General features: G+C 42.9%; 1 protein-coding gene across 1 annotated transcript; it reads left to right on the forward strand.

Moving 5' to 3' along the window:
* Nucleotides 1-203: 203 nt before the first annotated feature.
* On the forward strand, nucleotides 204-1,313 carry LOC125032346. Its single transcript, XM_047623443.1, has 3 exons — nucleotides 204-348; nucleotides 489-685; nucleotides 1,230-1,313. The coding sequence occupies exons 1-3, from the start codon at nucleotides 204-206 to the stop codon at nucleotides 1,311-1,313; spliced, it is 426 nt and encodes a 141-aa protein (XP_047479399.1).
* Nucleotides 1,314-19,320: the final 18,007 nt, after the last annotated feature.

Here is a 19,320-nt window from a genome sequence, read left to right on the forward strand (position 1 = left end):
AATCGTTTTCTTCAAAATTTAAATAATCTACATCGAGTTCGGTGGGACCTCACTATCCTCAGAAACCATGTCATAAATAGTTTTGATAATGAGCGCAAAATTAATTGGCAAAATTTAATTAAACAAACAGAATTAATAAGAGTTCGCACTCCACGGGAATTTTGGCAATCTATTAAGCAATTCCAAACAACGTTTTACGAGCTATGACGAACTTGTACAATACTTCTCTTGTCTCTGGCTACTGCCTCTTACCTTTCAAAACTGCTTTAGTGGCCCTCATTCCTAAGCCAAACAAAGACCTAATCGACCCCAAGAATAACCGCCCAATTAGTTTACTAGAGACATTAGGCTAACTTTTTTTTAGAAAATAATTAACTCCCGACTAAGGCGGTATCTCGACGATCATGAATTACTCTCTTCCAAACAATTCGGCTTCCGCTCTCGCCGATCGACAAATGAACATACTAATTACTGTCTTAACAACAAAGAGAGAAGACTAAAGACGGTTCTCGTAACCAAGGACGCGGCGCGAGCCTTCGACACGGTCTGGCATGCTGGCTTGAAGTACAAACTGTGCACCAAAGTCAAAGTTCCATCGTGCACCAAGAAGCTTTTAAGCAGCTTCTTGGATGACCGTAAATTAAAACTTAAATTTAAAGGCAAGATTTCGGACACCATCCACAAGGTAGCATAATCAGCCCACATATATACATAATATGCACAAATGACTTCCCCGACCCCACACTCCCCAATTCATTGACGCTTTTTTACGGCGACGACTGCACTCACTTAGCTTAACTAATGCGACAAAAAAACAAAAGTCCTCTTTTTATATCGAAAACACAATCCTCCTTACGATCCCATATATATGTAAACTCTTTCGAAAGACTACAAGCAATTCTTCAAATAACAGGCTCTGTCACCGTGTAACCTTTGAATACATACGTTTTCACAATCATATCAGTAGAATAGCCATATTGGCTAATAAGAACTTACATTCGCTTTTTCGATTTAGATGTGCGGTACACTTACAAAATTGCAACTGTTAAAAAACATGTGTTACGAACATTTGTGTCGGCACAACTGCTGTGTACAGATGTGCGAATATATATATATATATATATATATATATATATATATAATCACTCCACCTACATGCACTATGAAATTCAGGCCTATGCTTATAGGAGCATACCCTAATGTAATGTAAATTACTTGACCCCACCAAGATACACTTAAGCCATTACGACTGGACTGGCTGTGAGGGCGCGCAAGTTGAGTCCATCCTGAATCACCCGCGGCGTCTCTGCTAATTGGCCCTATTTAGGTAGTCGAGCAATATGGCTGGCCGGTAAGCATATGATCATAAAATGCCACATAAAATGATGGAGACACCCCAGGTTGCATCAGGGTCCACGTGGCTTTCGCGTCTGCTCGCGTGGGTGTCGACACCCGACGGGACACCAGGATGAAAATTAAGGTTGACATTATCTGACCTGGTAGATTGTGTCCAGAAGTCACAGTCATGACACGCACACACACACATACACACACATATATATATATATATATATATATAAGTTCATATATGTACATATATATTTATTTATGTAAATATATGTATGTATGCACACACACACACACACACACACACACACACACACACACACACACACACACACATATCCATGTGTTTTTCTGTACTTCGTTGTTCTACTTGCAATTTGTTCAATATGTATTCCACACACACACACACACATACACGCGCGCATATATACATATATATATTTCAATCGATAAGTGCATATACCACTGAATTGCGCATCATCGCAAAACTATAGGTGAGTAACACTGCTCTAACACATTCGTCATGTAATTTAAGACTATAGCGAAGTGGACATGGAAGTCGCCATCTGACAAAGAAAAACGAAACTGACTTCTTAATTACAAATAGGAACAATGTAGTAAAAAAAAAAAAAAAAATGGAATTTATCATCAAAGTAAATATTTCTAGCGATTATTGAATGATCAGAATCAAATTTTAAATCACACCTCAGAAGGGAAAATAATAAACTCAAACGAAAGTCGCTAATCTAACACTCAAAAGACCCTTATGGCTACGGCGTGGTCTTAACCATCCTTAACCTACGTCAAGCTTTTTGTGTGTGTCCAGCTCGTGGCATAATAAACTTTGAACTTAAATCCAGAATTAGTAAAACAGGATAAATATGTATGGTTATTTATATATACAATACACAAAGACCTTATTAAAGGAATGGATGAGTATCGTGAAATGTAGGAATGAAGTATTGCACAGGTCTCCTCGAGAGAAAACAAAAACAAGTAACAAGACAAAAGCTTGGAGAGTGAGTGTTCGTGCATGACGGTCGTGCATGAACAAAAATGATTCGCTCGACAGAGACTTGAAACGATGGAACAACGGATAGAAAGATAAGAAAATGGTGTAGAAGTAAAACATATTACAAGAATAATGTTAGCATGTTTGGAATTTCCTACCTATTGCCAGTTTAACAGATAATACTTAAAATGAGTTTGTTTTGAAGACTTTACTATATCTGTCTCCCTTTTTTTCTCAAGATTTTCAAGCGACGAGAATAATAATGAAAGTATTGATATTAATAGTAATAAACTAAAGACATCAATAAAACATTATGTCCGAGGCGAAGACAGTGATTAAGCTAGCTTTAGTGTTTAATTAGTTTTTAGTTTTAGTGCCTTGTTTACGGATACAACACTTGCACTGGATTGAGATACAAGCCTATTGTCAAAAGCAACTCAGTTATATTGAAATATCACCCTTGCAGCCTTATTTTGTTAATGCACGACTGAGAATACCACATTTCAGCAAAACACAAATTGTAAGATTGTAGTAACTATTTTAAAGCTTAAAAATATCATATATGGGTTCGCCGTAACCCGCTAGGGCTGGCCTCACCCTGCCTTACTCTACAGGTCCTTGACTTGAGGCTACCAACATGGCGACGGATTTTAGCCTTAACCCAATGCCACCGGGAAAAATGAATAAAAAATGGGGAAAATGCTGTGATCATGTTTTATATTCTTTGTGAAATATCCCTGCACATAGATGGCTCTGCTAGTGCTTAGCCACAAGGGAGTCAATTAGTAGACCTTGTGACCTTACCTAATTTGAATTGTCGGAAAAATGTATGTTTTACTATTGCTATGAATATCGATGGTGTTATTTTTTATTATAGAGATTATAATTACTATAATGTTATAAACATAAGTTTCAGCAAAATAAGATAACGCAAAATATTTTCGTAAATCAAAGAAAAAGGTAAACGGGCGAGACAGGCAGTGGCACAAGTGTAGCCATGTATGTTGTTAAACAATTAAACAAATAAACTTACAGTGGGCATGGCATACACGTACACTAGGGTGTTTCAATAAATCCGACTTTTTCAGAATCATTCAGCAAGTTGCTAAACAGGCGCCTACTATGCTTAAATGACGACATGCAAAATATTAGACAAATCAAACAATATCTACTATTCGCAATTTTTTATTAAAGTATAATACCATTTCCGGCGCTGGGATGAGGTGCGGCGGCCTCAGCTGTGGCCCGCATGACCCAAGGAAGGGCATTTCGGTTCATCCGACATTATGGCAGAATCAAACATATGGTAACTTAGGTCATTGCGAATGATTCCTGGGGAAAGATTCCCAGTCACTATGCCTTTCCATATAAACTTGTGCTACCTAAATAATGCACATTACTCGCTCGCCTATATTGAGGTGACGATCTCGTCAGTGGCAAAATGGCACTTCGACGTGGTGGTTTGCGCAGTGCCGATACACGTATACTAAAAGAGTTTGGTACCATTGATGTTTTGCCACCTAGACCACTGACGAAGAGTGACATTCTTGCTCGATACTGTGCCTTAAACGGACATGGTAACCAGACACTAAAAGAATGTTCAAAAGATAGCTTGCCATGCAATAATTTGACTATTATCCGAGTTGCAGGCGGAAATTGCTGTGCTGTATAGCAAATTCGGCATTAAGACAATATCACCTTGATATATGAAAGAACAAATAAAGAAAATAAAGAAAGAGTACTACGACTCCATCAGAAATGTAACACTGAAGACAAAATTCTCGAAAACTGTGATTGCGTCATTCAAGGCAAAGAAACAACCCCGAGAAATCCTCAAGGATTGGTATGATGCAAAAGTACAAGGAAGCAATGGATCACTCGGAAGTGTTGAGTATCAGGCGCAAAGACGGGAATTTAACAGACTGAAATGGAAGCAGACCAACAATGCAGAAGACCCATTTATATGCAACAGTGAAGATATTGCAGAAATGTCTTTTGCCAGTTGGTGTCAGGTGGCTGGGATTTTTTTGTTCCCTCCTACACATCTGCCTGACCATTGACACCATACTGAGCAAGCTGGAAGAAGTTTGTGATGGTGATTTGCCCAATAGATCCAAGATTGGAATAAAGAACAACACCATAAAGTGTCTGAAAGCACTGAAAAAAAAAATCCAAGAACAGTCAGAAGTAATTTTGATTTTGCAAAAGTTCATTTCATGTGCTGGCGTTCTGCTGTGAACAGCAATGGAATGACTCTTTTCAGAACTGCTATTGAAACTTCAAGGAGGTATGCCAGGATTGGCTGTGAACTTGGCTTTCCTAGCAGCTACTTCTCGTCCATCAACAGACATCTGTACAATGCAGATGGTACACTTCTTCCCTTGGCTGTTGATCATGATTACGTCGATGAAGTTGCAAAGATCTTGAAAAAAATGAATTCATGAAAAATGGCCATACACACCAGCCCTATTCAAAAATAAGGAGAAGCACAATTTCACTGCAGAAAAACTGTGTAATCTGAGTGTGAAAAATTTCATTTCCCAACATCTGACCACAGATATGAAGTTTGCATACTTGGCCTATGATATGCATGAAATCGATATGTGGAAACCCAAAGGTTCATTAATACCTGGCCATAATCAAAACTGTGAAAGACAGATTGGAGACATGAAAAAATGTGAAGACATAAACAGAATTGTTGTAACAGAAACTAGAGAACGGCGCAGTCGGAGATATGGCAATGTAAACAAAGGAGTCGAATGAAAATTATATTGTATGCAATATATAATGTTCCAAATAAAATAATTACTAGAATCCTTTCCTTTTATAGCCTCTTGTTAAATAGAATATGTTTAAATCATTTAAGCGAAGTGAGAAGTCCGAGAGCCAAAGCATGCTCTCGGCGACCCAAGCCCGATTCGGTGGGAGAGAACACGAAGTAAAGAGAAGTCAAGCCTACTAATTGAAAAATTAGTCTTATGGCAATTAAATAACTTTATTTAATATTAATTTATAACATAAATAATTTTGATGCAAAAATATTAAAGAAAAGTATAATATTGAGGTATTTTAAAAATAAAATAGGTATACCGACAACAGAAAACGAGGCGTTATTTGGCGTTCGAAGCGGTGTCTAAATCATAATTTTATCAAAACTTTCAATTGAAAACAGAGAATGCGAGATATTCTTTGATTTTAATAAAAAATACATTTCCAAACTCAGAAAATTCATAGGCGCCTATTTCTTAACTTGCCCCCGGGATTCGAGTAAATTTTAGAAAATCGACAATTATTGAAACACCCTAACGTACACGTCATTAACATCCAAAACCGGTATTCACGTCTCAGTGACGGAGAATATCTTGGTATTGACCAAATCAGCAAACAATTTAATAACGAAGGAAGCTGCACTTGAAGTATGTGGTAAAAATAACAAGAAAGTTCCAGTAAAAAAAAAACGACAAAAAAAGAAAAAAAAAAAAAACATGAGAATAAGGTCAAAAGGGGACAACAAACAATTAGCAAAAAATAAGAAAGATTATAAATAAAAAAAAGAGAGGATGAACGCAAATATAACATTAAAAAAAAATAATAAATGAAAGTGATTTCAGACACCATCATGAAAACATCTAAAAGGAGACTTGGAATAGAGAAATCAAATGTATGCAATAAAGATACCAGATGGAGAAGTGAACTATAACAGTGGCATCAAAGTACTGAAAGACTTACAGGGATTTGTACAGCACCAGTAAACAGCCGTGGACAGAAGTAAGCACGATAAATAGAAATACATAACACAGCAGAGGAAGAATGAAAACACCGGAAGACGACATCAGTATAGCCCTTATAATAGATGCGGGATAAATGGCAGCAGTGAAAATAACCATTTTTTTTTTTTTTAAACAACCTTGTTTTTCGGTAAAATTCCGAAAGCTTGGAAAAATGCAACAATTATTTTAGGACACAAAAATGAGACACCAAGGACCTAAAGGATTTTCGACCCATAAGCTTCCTATCAGTAGTGTTAATGTTATTTTTTTCAGCATTTTATAGCCTATGGGAAATGTAATCCTAATTATACAGTATGTAGTGATCATTGTAATTGTAGTAAATTGTATTTTTCTGCAGATGTTTTTGTGGTATAAAGTATTTTTTGTAATTAAAGGTGTGTGTGTGTGTGGGTGTGTGTGTGTGTGTATGTGCACACACACACACACACACACATATGTATATATAAATATATATTTTTTTTACATACTTATATTAATGCGATCCGTACTTGCTTCCTTTTGGCCGAGGTTGAAATTTTGGCTAAATATCTGGACGCCTTAAGCTTCACGCAACCCTCAGAGTGATCCATTGTAAGCTCGCTACGATGGGGCTTAACGATGTGCTTCGTGTGTGAACACATCTGCAGATACAGCTGCTGATAGCAATACAAAAGCTACTTTCATCATGCAATTGAATTTACCAGCCAGTGATGCCTTGGAACTTTGTGGAGGCTTCATGATAATTTGTACTAGTTTCCAATACTTCTTGAAGAAATGATGAGGACACTCTCTTTCTCTCTCTCTTTCTTTGCTCCTTCTAATCACATGGTGTGCTATAGGCAAGCACTCTGCGTGCCAACTCAGAGGTTGCTTGCCAAAGATTGCTGACCCCTGCTCTTGTTTCTAACCAGCCTAGAGAACAGGAAGGCTGCAATGGATTCTCACCAGACTACATCCATTCACTAACTCAATAAAGAGAGAAAATACACGAATGAGAAACACATGTGTAAAGCGTTTGTCGATTACGAAAAGGTCCCTCCTGGCGAGGCTCCAAGCAAGCCCTCGGCCCATCTTTAACTCCTAGCGACAGGTCTGGTTGAGCTGCCCAAGCTATGACCATCTAGTCGTCCCACGGGCCACCTCCACCCAGAATTGTCTTGCAGAGAGACAACCTAATGGCAGGGTCATCTACAGGGAAACGTGCTAGGTGCCAATATAGCCTGAGTTGGCGATCCCGGATTATGCAAGTAACAGGTACCATGGTGTAGCCTTCGACTGTACACCATAATACAGCAAAGATCAAGGCCTTGAAGACTCGTAGCTTGGTCCTTCTGCATAGGTACCAAATGCTCTTGTTGATCGAACTCATGGTTCCTGCTGCCAGGCCAATCTGTCTGCTGACTCTGGTCTGACAGCCCAGAGATATGGACTACGCTACCAAGGTATGCAAAGTTCTCTGTGATTTCAACTTCCTCAACACAAGCATGGATTGCCTGAACTGGTTCCCCTAAAAGGCTCCTAAAATCCTGAATCTTGATCTTGGTCCAGGGGACCTCTACGCCCAAGGGTTTCGCCTCATTGCTAAATGCATCAAGAGCCGCAACCAATGACTCCAGAGACTCAGATAGGTTAGCAACATCATCAGCAAAGTCAAGGTCTAAGACCCTGATATTGACCAGTGTTGCTCCACACTAACTTTGGAGAGTAACTTTGCCCATTATCCAGCCCATGCAGGTGCTGAAAAATGTTGGTGCAAGGACACATCCTTGCCTCAGTCCTGAATTAACAGGGAAGAAGTTCAACAGGCCCCACCACACTTTACAGCACTTACAGTACTAGTATATAGGCTTGCTATAAGGCCAATAATCCATGGCGGAATTCCCCTAAGTCTCAGAATCTCCCACAGCGATTCTCGATGCATCGAGTTAAACGCCTTCTTGAGGTCGATGTAGGCTTTAAGCAACCCACGACCGAACTCACGACGGCGTTCCACAATTACTCGAAGTGCTAGGATACAGCCTATTGCTAGAAGTGAATCCAGACTGCTCCGGTCTCTGGTACCTTAGTAGGTGGTCATAGATCTGTTTCAGAAAATTGTGGGCGAAAACCTTACCTGATATACTGAGCAGTGTAATGCCACGGCAGTTGCTACAGTCCCACCAATCCCCTTTCCCCTTACAGAAAGGGATGATCATGCCCCTCAACTGGTCAGAGGAGTGGAACCAGACTGCCAGATGGCAGTCAAGACTGCATGCAAGCCCGTGCCATAGGTTCACCCCAGCCTTTAGCAGTTCAGCAGGGACATCACATATGCCTGCGACTTTCCCACTTTTCAGCTTAGAAATTGCCAACCTAAGCTCAGTTAGGGTAGGAGGTTCCTCGCTGATGGGTGGGTCCGGCACTGGTATTGTGATGACATTTGTATACAAGCTAACTGTTGGAGGATCTACCTGGTACAGCTGCTCAAAATATTCAGCCTAACATTCACGAACCCCAACATGGTCTGAGATAATTTGTCCATCCACTGAGTGGACTGCAATCATCTGTGAGGAAGGCTTAGAGCTCTTTTTTCTCAGGGCTTGGTAGGCAGGATGAAGGTCATTTACCAAGAAATAGCCTTCAACCTCCTCAGCAAGATTCCTGATGAACTGTTCCTTGTCCCTTCACAGCAGTGTCCGAGTCCTATGCACCACAGAGCGATGCAAGTCCTATTTACTCTTTAGCTGAGCCATGCAACACGCTTCAGTGGCCTCCAATGTCTCCAGGGAGATGAAATTCTGTCTTGCCCTAGGGAGTATGCCAATGGACTCCTGTGGTGCGTGTTTCATGCTTGAAGGATTCCCACAGAGAAACTGGGTCCGTCAGGTTTTCAAGTTCTGTGAATCGATCAAAGACTGCCGTGGCGAACCCACAGGCACATTCCTCCCTCAATCTGTCCAAGTGAAACACCCTAGAGTAGCCACTGGAGGGACAAGGAGTTTTGAAGTGAACCTATAGGGTAGCCATTACCAGCCTACGGTCAGTACCACAGAACTAAAGTAAACCCCGCCATTCTGGAGGATATTCCATCGAGTGGCTACAAGGAGAGCGACCTGAGGTTAAGCCTCGGGCGGTTGCTCCGGGTGGACGCCACTTCTATCACTCCCGCCGACGCTGACCCAAATAAAGGGGGTCGGCAGGCTGTGGGGCCCAATGTTCGCCTGTGGGGTTCCCTTGGGTTTTGCGCCACAGGCCTCTTTTTATTAATAAAGAGTACAACGCAAGTAACTGATGATACGAAAGATGTCGTGGCGTGGGAAAACAGCTGCTACTTCATGGGGGGAGCGAAGCGAGGTCACACCTCCGACTATATTTAGCTATGGCTCATCTGCGTGTTGACATGTCATATTTGTAGTAATCCTCATAGACACTTACTTGATTGTTAAGAACGCGGCATCACCACCGTGCTGAACCCCGACCTTCTTCCTGACCTCTAAAAACACTCTACCTCGAGTCACGGTCCCACTCGGGCACCTCCTGCCCAGATCTACTTTTGCACAAGCCGACCACTGAGTATCTTCAACCTCGGTCCACGCGACGGTACCATCAACCCCATTATCTCCAATAAAAAATGCAACCAGACCGTATGTTTCTCTATACCTCAACGCAGGGGATATTAATACTCTGACAAACTGGTAACATCAATGGGATGTCCACAACTCGACCCTCAATTCTAGCGGAAACAGTGGATGTCACTTCTTTCAAGCTTGCGACTCGAACTCCAACAAGATCAACCTCTCGACTTTCTCCCTCCGAAAAAAACTGTAAGTACGCCATGGCCAATTCTTTTACTTTCCCAAGTATGCATGCCGTCATGTTTTCAACAGGTGTAGTGATTTTCTTATTTAACCATCTAAACAAGTGTCCGAACTAGCGTTTTTTCCTGTAATCTACCATGTTCATTTTCTTCATCATGGTAGATTGTTTTAATTTTAAAGGAATTAATTCCTCATTCGTGTCAATAAAAGATGTTTTTTTTGACAATCTTTATTTTATTTGCGAGAGTAAATCTAACTCGGCCATGCTAAACTGAAAGCATAAATTCGTGTATATTACTTAATCATTCGTTATGTACCCAGGTGGGTACAGCCATAAAAGTATTGCCACATTTTTGGCATATTTCTTATTAACATTACCCCCCTTAACCGATCCCTTTTTGACGTAAATTTCGTCATTTATTGGTCAGTGCATTAATTTCGGCCTGGCTTAATAATTTTCAAATATTTAAAACACGGTGGACTTAACCACAAACAAACATTTTTGTTGTTTTTCTCCAGACCACCCCACCTATCCTTGTTCCCAACTCTCTCCCTTTCCTTAAACCCCTTCCATATTTTCCCCTCCCTCTTTACACTAATTTTAATATATCTGTTTAGGTCACTAGTATTTTAATATTTTAGTATCGTGATATTTGTCTAAAACTTCATTTTATATTTAAACAAGTAACTTAATACACGTACAGTTCTGGAATTATTTTTTCTCATTACAATTGCTGGGTCCACTTTTGTACATCTGGCAGCCAATTCGATGTAAACGTAGCATGAATAGTATTTTTGTGAATATTTGGCGGCCTACTTTAACACGATTGAGATTGATATCATTGACTTTGCTGTGGGATATTTTATAGATGCGATTTCCTGGAATTTTTTGTTTATCGAAAAATCCTTTAGAGTTTTGGCGTTTTTTCCAAGTATCAGTTATAGCTGCATATTTCTTGAAATTTTAAAATACTCCATGCTAAAAAAAAAAAAAAAAAAAGTATATGGTAGCTGTATGAAATAAAAATCGCTGATACCTTTCTAAAGGTTCTCGTAACTGCGCCATCTAGTAGCTTCTAATCTAACTAATGAAGTGACAATTTCTTTTTCGCCTGAACCAAACACTAAAACACTGATTCAATACACAGCTACATCATCATGCTACATCAAATATTCCTAATTATAGAGCATTAGTCTGAACGCAAAACCACAGTAGGGTTTCAATGAATGTATAGATACTTTACCATTCTGTGTGTGTGTGTGTGTGTGTGTGTGTGTGTGTGTGTGTGTGTGTGTGTGTGTGTGTGTGTGTGTGTGTGTGTGTGTGTGTGTGTGTGTGTGTGTGTGTGTGTGCGCGCGCGCTCTCGCAGCGTCAATGGAAATACTTAGTCACTGCTTGGTGATGAGTAACGAAATATTATGTCTAATTCGTTTCGGTTAATCTTAATGCCCTTTATCTAATGCTAAAATCTGATCATAGTTTTCACTATAATTATTCCAAAAGTCGTGGCGTATCTCTGAGGAGTCGCATCCACACTCGAACAGCCGAATGACAAAATACACGTTTGCTTGTTTCAACTCGAGCAACTACTAGCTGGGTGATTCAATGAAGGACTTACTCCCAATGCAGGTGCTATAGGACATCTGACATCTTGTAAAAATCTTGTTCATTCTGATAAAATGGGATTTAATCTCGCTCTTTAATTTTATCTGACACGTATGCAATTTATATATGATTTATCAATTTGTGTGTGTGTGTGTGTGTGTGTGTGTGTGTGTGTGTGTGTGTGTGTGTGTGTGTGTGTGTGTGTGTGTGTGTGTGTGTGTGTGTCTGTGTGTGTGTGTGTGTGTGTGAGTGTGTGTGTGTGCGTGTGTGTCTGATGACGCAGTTAAGCGAAAAGGCCTTCGGTATATTCGTGTGTTTCCCTGTACTTCCCTTCGTTGTTCTACTTGCAATTTGTTCGACATGAATTCCACGTGTGTGTGCAATGTCTATAGAAATACAAAGTCAATATTTGATAATATTTGATGATAAGTAACGAAACATTATGTATAATATTTGATAATATTTGATGATAAGTAACGAAACATTATGTATAATATTTGATAATATTTGATGATAAGTAACGAAACATTATGTATAATTATTTTCGATTCGAATTTTTTTTTTTTCGTCTAGTGCTAAAATCTGACCATAGAGGCGTTTCTCTGGGGGAGTTGCAGTTGATCAAGTACTGAGTGGTTCTAAGAAGAGTGAAAAAAAAGTCCAATATATGAGCTGTATGATATCTTATATCTTGAAAGAAAAAAACTTGTTAATTCTGATAAAATGGGAAATTAATCCCGCTCTCTACTTTTGTATGCCACGTATGCAACTTATATTTCCCATGTATTTGTCAATGCATGCCAAAGCTTAGATACATAATCTTAATATGCTTACTTACTATATCGCGGTGTGTGAAAAGTTATCTAAACGCTTGTTTGTTCACCCTGAACTTGAGTAGTTTGAAGAAAGAGGAACCATCTAGAAATAAAACGAAATTGTACATTTGATACTCTTTACGATAACGAATCTTCTTAAATTCTAGAATATTCATTTCGCGGCTAATCCAAACATATGCCAAACCAGAAAAAAATATGTCCGACGGTATGTGACATCATAATGACATATGGCAAATCCGAGACGAAAACGAGGTGCCAAACTGTCACCTTTCAAGATGGACGGAAGGCAAACAGAAATTGCAAATCAGTGGTATACAGGTGAATAAGGTCGGAGGAGGAGGGCACTCAGAACGACCGCCCTCGTTCCGGATGCCCCTTCACCAATGCAGTTAAAATTCATATAAAAAAACTAGTACCTCCTAAAAAGCCACACGGTGAAGACAACGACTACATGCAGAACATTCATCGCAAGGTCATCAAAGAGAGGTTATCAAAGAGAGGTTGAGCAAACTACATTGCCAACATCGTCTCCAGTTCGCCCAGCAGTATGTGGAGAGCACACGGGAAGCTCCATCGCTGGATGAGAGATAACAGGTGTAAATATCAGTAATCCTTTTCAATTTGTTCGTAGATTAACTTTAAATTTTGATAGAGATATATGGTTATACATTATATGGCCCTATACGCCATATTTTGTTCTGATTATTTATCGTCATTTACTTATCAGATCTCTGTGAAACGGCAAGGAGTGGCCATTTGACCTGTAATAAGTGGGGTGGATTTTCAAACATGGTGTTGGTGAGCTCGCCGAAACGGAAAGGAAATTCAATTTAGACAAATATTTTGAATGGTTGAAGCCCAATACACACGTCAAAGGCAGTTACGAAGTGGCTCGATAACCAAAACCACGTGGTTCTTCCGCGGCTAAAGGGGAATGGAAGATGTTAGGGAGAAAACCGGGACTTCACATGAGCACTTCACCTCTGTCCCGGTGATTAGATAAGGTTCTGAATAACTTATATTGTTCTTATTGTAAGTATGAATGCCCCAGTAAGGATTTTTCTTTTCTACAGTTATTACCGCTTTTTTTTTTTTTTTTTTTTTTTTTTTTTTTTTTTTTTTACAAATAAACCGAGAGTAAAAATATCTTCAAAAATTAATAAGCATCCTACGAATTAGTCGATTCACTGAATCCCCCGGCAAAGTGAATAAGGTGGGAGGAGTTGAAACAAGCATACGTGTATTTTTTCACCCGGCTGTTCGAATGTGGACTCCTCAGAGAAACGCCACGACTTTTGGAATAGTAATAGCTAAAACTATGATCAGATTTTAGCATTAGATAAAGGGCATTCGGATTAACCGAAACGAATTAGACAAAATTTCGTTACTCATCACCAAGTAGTGACTATGTATTTCCATAGACGCTGTATAGACCCCTTCCCCTTCTCTTCCTCCTCCTCCTCCTCCTCCCCCCTCCCCACTCTTCGTCGTCGTCGTCATCCTCCTACTCCTACCCCTACTCCTACTCCTACTCCTACTCCTACTACTCCTACTACTCCTACTACTCCTACTCCTCCTCCTACTCCTACTACTCCTACTACTCCTACTACTCCTACTACTCCTACTACTCCTACTACTCCTACTACTCCTACTACTCCTACTACTCCTACTCCTACTCCTACTCCTCCTACTCCTTCTCCTCCTCCTCCTCCTCCTCCTCTCCCCTTCCCTTCCCCACCCCCTCCTCTCACCACATCCCATCTTCCTCTGCATCCTCCTCCCCCCTCCCCTAGACCATCGCCTCGTGACATCCAAACAACCCTCCTACTGCTAGATATCAATTTCAGAAGCATTACAAACAAAATGGCCCAACTCCAACAAATGATCCAGTCATATTAACCAGGCATTAATAGGTCCAGAGCCTTGGCTGACTCCCGACAATGACTCTGCTGAACTTTTTCCCCCTCCTTTTAACATGACTGTCACTATGTCTTCTTAGCTCTTGGACTGTCATACGTAAAGACCACTCGACCGATTCTGGCAAACCAGGCCTAGTCACTCAGCGGAAACCAGATCTTGACACAGACTGCGAAACTGCCTGCTTTCTCCAGACCACCTTCTACTAACGCAAAATACCTACAAAACCTTCAAAACATCCCTATCTCACTTAACCCCTTGCCGACGGATACGACGGGTAGACACGTGCTTTGCCCACTGTTAGTACTTGTTTGATTGTTTATACACATAGATGGCTATACTTGTACTAAGTCACCAATGAGCCAGTTAGGAGTACTGCCCGTCTCGCCCCTTCACCCTTTTCTTTGATTTACGAAATATTTTACATTATCTTATTTATGATAATTAAAATGTTTATAATAAAATTAACACCATCGATATCCATAGCACTAGTAAAAAACACGTTTTTCCCGCCAATTCAAATCACGTATGGTCACAAGGTCTACTAATTGACTCCTTTGTGGCTAAGCACTAGCAGAGCCATCTATGAGCAGACATTTCACAAAAAATATAGAAAATGGGCACAGCATTTTCCCCATTTTTTGTTCATTTTCCCCGACGGCATTGGGTTAAACGCAGACAGAATCATATGGATCGCAGGCAACTTCAACCTCCCTGACTGGACTGCTCTGTACCCTCATGACCCCACGCACTCAGGCCTCGCGGACTCTATTATTCCCAACACATACAGGCGCCAATTACATGACTCTTTTATAGAATCATATATACCCCTTCACTCTCACAAATTATGCAACAAACTCTAACTCATAACACGTCCTGATGGCGCTGGTGACCCTCACAACACCTAACACATTCTTGGCCTATTCCTTACAAACAACGTTCACCACATAACAAGCACCAAGGTTATCCCAGGACTTAGTGATCATGATATTGTCCTTGTAGAGGCAGATTTCAGACCAACTAGACAAAGACAGAGACACAGATCTATTTTCCTCTTCACCAGAGCTGATAGAGATGCAATCACAGTCACACAGGACATAACTAGTTACATCTCTATTTCAGTACAGATCCCCACACAAGACCCTTTACTTCTAATTGGGATAGCCTTAAACATACTATCCTCACATTCATGGAAAAACACATACCACAGAAAACAGCTTCAAGTACATATACACGTCCCTGGTTTTTGAGGGACCTTCACAGACAGCACTGTAAAAAATGACTTGCGCGCAAACATACAACACTCCGGAAAATTGGACCGCTTTCATATCATCACAAAAAACATTCTCCAAAAACACAAAGAAAGTGGAACACGAACATATTTCCACCTAACAATGTCAGAAACAACCTTGAACACTTCTTAAAGTTCTTCAAGTCACGCAGATAAAACACCACAGCCTTGAAAGATTCCAGCAACACTCTTGTGACCGACCCAGAACACAAAACATGCTTACTCAACATACACTTTCAATCCGTTTTCACACACGAAGACGCCAACATGCCTGACCTACCAGATAGCCCTTACCCTCCAATCCCGCCGCTTGACGTCTCGACTAATGGTATCATGAAACTGCTGACATCTCTTGAGCCACCCAACCAGACCAAATCCCTGCCCTATTCCTGAAGTCCTGCGCCCCTGCCCTTGCCCCTCTCCTACAATCCTTGCACGGCAAAGGTCGCGGGCTCGCGCCACGCAGCCGGCCGGGGGCCGCCGGGGTAACCATTCCTCGTGCCGCCCCGCTTCTCGGTCGGTTTGTGGCCCTGCCCTTCACACAGGCGACCGCTCCCGTCTAGACGTCCGGAATGGTTTTCGAGTACCGCCCCCCCCTCACTGAGGTGAAACAACCTTTGGATGGTTGCTTCAGAGGGATGAAAGGAACCAGCTGACAAAAAGGACAAAACCCCACTTCCCTCACTGAGGTGAAACAGCCTTTGGATGGCTGCTTCAGAGGGAAGGGGGAAACACTTTGAAAAGACACAGGTCCTTTCCTTCCTCACTGAGGTGAAACAACCTTTGGGTGGTTGCTTCAGAGGGATGAAAGGAACTGCCTGGTAAAAGTGCAAGACTCCTCTTCCCTCACTGCGGTGAAGCAACCTTTGGGTGGCTGCCTCAGAGGGCTGAGCAAAGGGCTCCAAACAATGATGTCTCGTAGGTGGAAGGGCATCCCCTCTGGTCTCTCCCCAGGAGTTTACACCTACCCACGCGTTTGCCGTGCGTGGCAGCCTTGTGCGCTGTGGAGACGGGAGTCCTGGAGGTTGAGCGATGCCGTGAACGAGTACGCCCTGCGGCTAGCAACACGCCTCTTTGGTCCTCTATTCCAGCAAGACAGGCGGCCTGATCCCGGCCCGGTCACGGTCAATCGGCTGGTCTCCCCCGGGAGGCTAGGGTCAAGCAGTCATGCCGCCATTGGCACTCACAATGGTCCGTGAGTGCCGTCACAATGGCTACTGGCTGCGTATATCCTCTCATCACTCCTGTTGCTGTTAGACACTGGTTCTGACACTCAGCTTCCCCTTGTTGGACTCCGTGGTGGGTGGGGGCGTGAGAGGATGAAGCACTTACCAATTCATGGAAAAAACAATCAAACACCCCCAACAGACTGAACTTACAGTTGACGAACCGCGCAAGGCCCAGACCACGGTAGTCACCATGAAGGCATATGTGCCTTCCGGTGGCAAAAGAAAGCCCCAAGCACAGGATGACACTGTCACCCCTGCTGCTAAGGTGGACAAGACCGAAGCCAATGGGTCTGTCCACCGAATAGTCAAAGATCTTGACTCGCGAGCTGGCCTCTCCAGGCCAGCAGCTAAGCCAGGGAGGCCCCTGAGTTCACAGACGGCCTCCCCGACTGAGAGGGGAGAGCAGGCTGAACCAGCCGCATCAGCTCTTGCATCCTCAAACAAGCCCGAAAGCCGAAAGGGCGGGCCGAAGCGTCCGAGGCCGGATACCGACTCTGTTGAAGAGTCGGGACCCCCTAAACGCTTCACCCAGTTCAAAGTGCCAGCTAAACCCGAAGGCTTCGACAATGCCTACCAATTGGTCAGGGCATTGGAGTTGCAACGGAAAATCCGGTTGTCGATCCGGGTCGCCCGAGATCAGGGCATGATCATAATGCCCAAAGATCAAGCTACCTTAAATTTCCTCCGGGAAACGAAGGAGCTAACTGATGGGAGAAAAGTGAGTCTTTCCCCACTAAGTCCCGAGGAAAAGAGAACCAAGATGGTGCTACTTGGCTTCTCAGTCTCGTACGATGTGGAGCTGATCGCTTCACACCCACAGGTCGTGCAGGCTTCCCGAATGTCGAAGGGGAAGACCCCAACCAGGCAAGTCCTGGTGACCATGAAAGGTGCCCCAACCACTACCCTTGATCTGGGTAACTGGGGCACCTACAACCTTCGAACATATGTGCCAGAACCACTTCGGTGTTTCAAGTGCCAGAAATACGGTCACCACAAGGCTAACTGTACAGCCAAGCCTAAATGTGGTGTCTGTAGCAAGGCACACAACACAGAGGTATGCCTCAAGGCATACAAAGAGGAAAAGAGGGACACAACAGCCAAATGTCCTAACTGTGCCAAGAAGCATCATGCCTGGAGCCTGACTTGCTCTGTCAGGAAAAAGGCGGCCCTCAGGCAACAAGAGGTTGCTCAAAACCGATCAGACTTTGTTCCTGCCCCACCGGGCACCCATGTCTGGGGAAGGAACAAAAGCGAAAAGGCCCCCCGACCTCCTAAGAGGAAGGAAGCCGCCCCCCAGCCGACACCGGATGTCTCCAACAAAAAGGAGTTTCCGACAATGCCAAAGGTGCAGAAAAAGAAACTAAAGAAAAAAGTTTCTAAGAGCACCACAAAAACCTCCCCAACAGATGATCATCTCCTCTTTGACGAGGACGATATGACTCTCCTGTTAACTGCTGTTGTCACAGCAGTAGCAACAGCCCTGGGGAGGTCGAGTGAGGAGGCCGAGAAGGCAGTTTCGGTCGCCATGACGGCAATGACCCAGACTGTCGCAGCCCTGAAGGGAAGAAAGCTGGCTAGAGAAAAACCAGCCTCACCCTCACCCCAGGACGAGACTCCCCTCCCCACTCCAAACCAGGCCATGCCTTCACAGGCAGAGCCAAAACAGGCTGAATCTGTGCAGCCAGAGCCAGATCACGCTGACCTTGCCCAGGCAAGGCCAGCAAGGCCAGCCAAGAAAAAGCCTGAGAGAAAAGCCGAACCAACCAAAGTCAGAGCTACCAAAGGCTCTCCACCCCCCAGTGGACCCAAGGATAGCCTGACAACAGACGAGGAGCCCTCAACCAGCGAGGACCTCGCAATGGAGTTGTCAGACTCCGACGATGTCTCTGATGTAACTATCACTGAGTAACATCATGACACACCATCTAAGCATCCTACAGTGGAACATCAATAGCTTCTCTGCAAAGAACGCTTTTCTCCAAGCAGTAGTGCGATCAAGGAACATTGACATTGTCATGCTCCAGGAGACATTAACAGTGGACACTGTTCGCTTCTCAGGGTACCATGCCTTCACACTGCCACGAACACCTGGCAAGAGAGGCTTGATCACCCTTGTGAGAGCAACAATCCCCTGCTCCGCAATAGCCGATGCATCGCACTGTGGAGACGATGTTGAATCCCTTGCCGTCGAGGTTCACCTGGCCGGGGGGCCCCTCAAACTGTACAATGTGTACAGCCGGCCACGCTGTAAAAGCTTAGACATCAGCCAGGTCTGTGCTTCTGCTGCACACGACCGAGTGATCATAGGGGGAGACTTCAATGCACACCACCCCATCCTGGCTCCCTGCCGGGCACCGGATGCGGCCGGCTATCACATAGCCGACGTGCTAGAGACATTCCCTGAGATCGCTCTCCTCAACACCCAAGAGCCAACGCATGTCAGAGGAGGGGTCCTAGACCTCACCCTGGCCACTGCGACTCTGGTGGGGAGGATTGGCTGGTGTGTCGATGAGAC

Source organism: Penaeus chinensis, chromosome 14 (genome assembly GCF_019202785.1).
Source record: "Penaeus chinensis breed Huanghai No. 1 chromosome 14, ASM1920278v2, whole genome shotgun sequence".
Classification (NCBI taxonomy): Eukaryota; Metazoa; Arthropoda; class Malacostraca; order Decapoda; family Penaeidae; genus Penaeus; species Penaeus chinensis.

Excerpts from the sequence above, each read along its gene's own strand:
- LOC125032346 (XM_047623443.1), top strand. The coding sequence starts at position 204 with ATGACGAACTTGTACAATACTTCTCTTGTCTCTGGCTACTGCCTCTTA. Across the intron at positions 349-488 it reads TAGTTTACTAGAGACATTAG|AGAGAAGACTAAAGACGGTT; the intron begins GCTAACTTTTTT and ends TTAACAACAAAG. Across the intron at positions 686-1,229 it reads TTTCGGACACCATCCACAAG|ATACACTTAAGCCATTACGA; the intron begins GTAGCATAATCA and ends GACCCCACCAAG.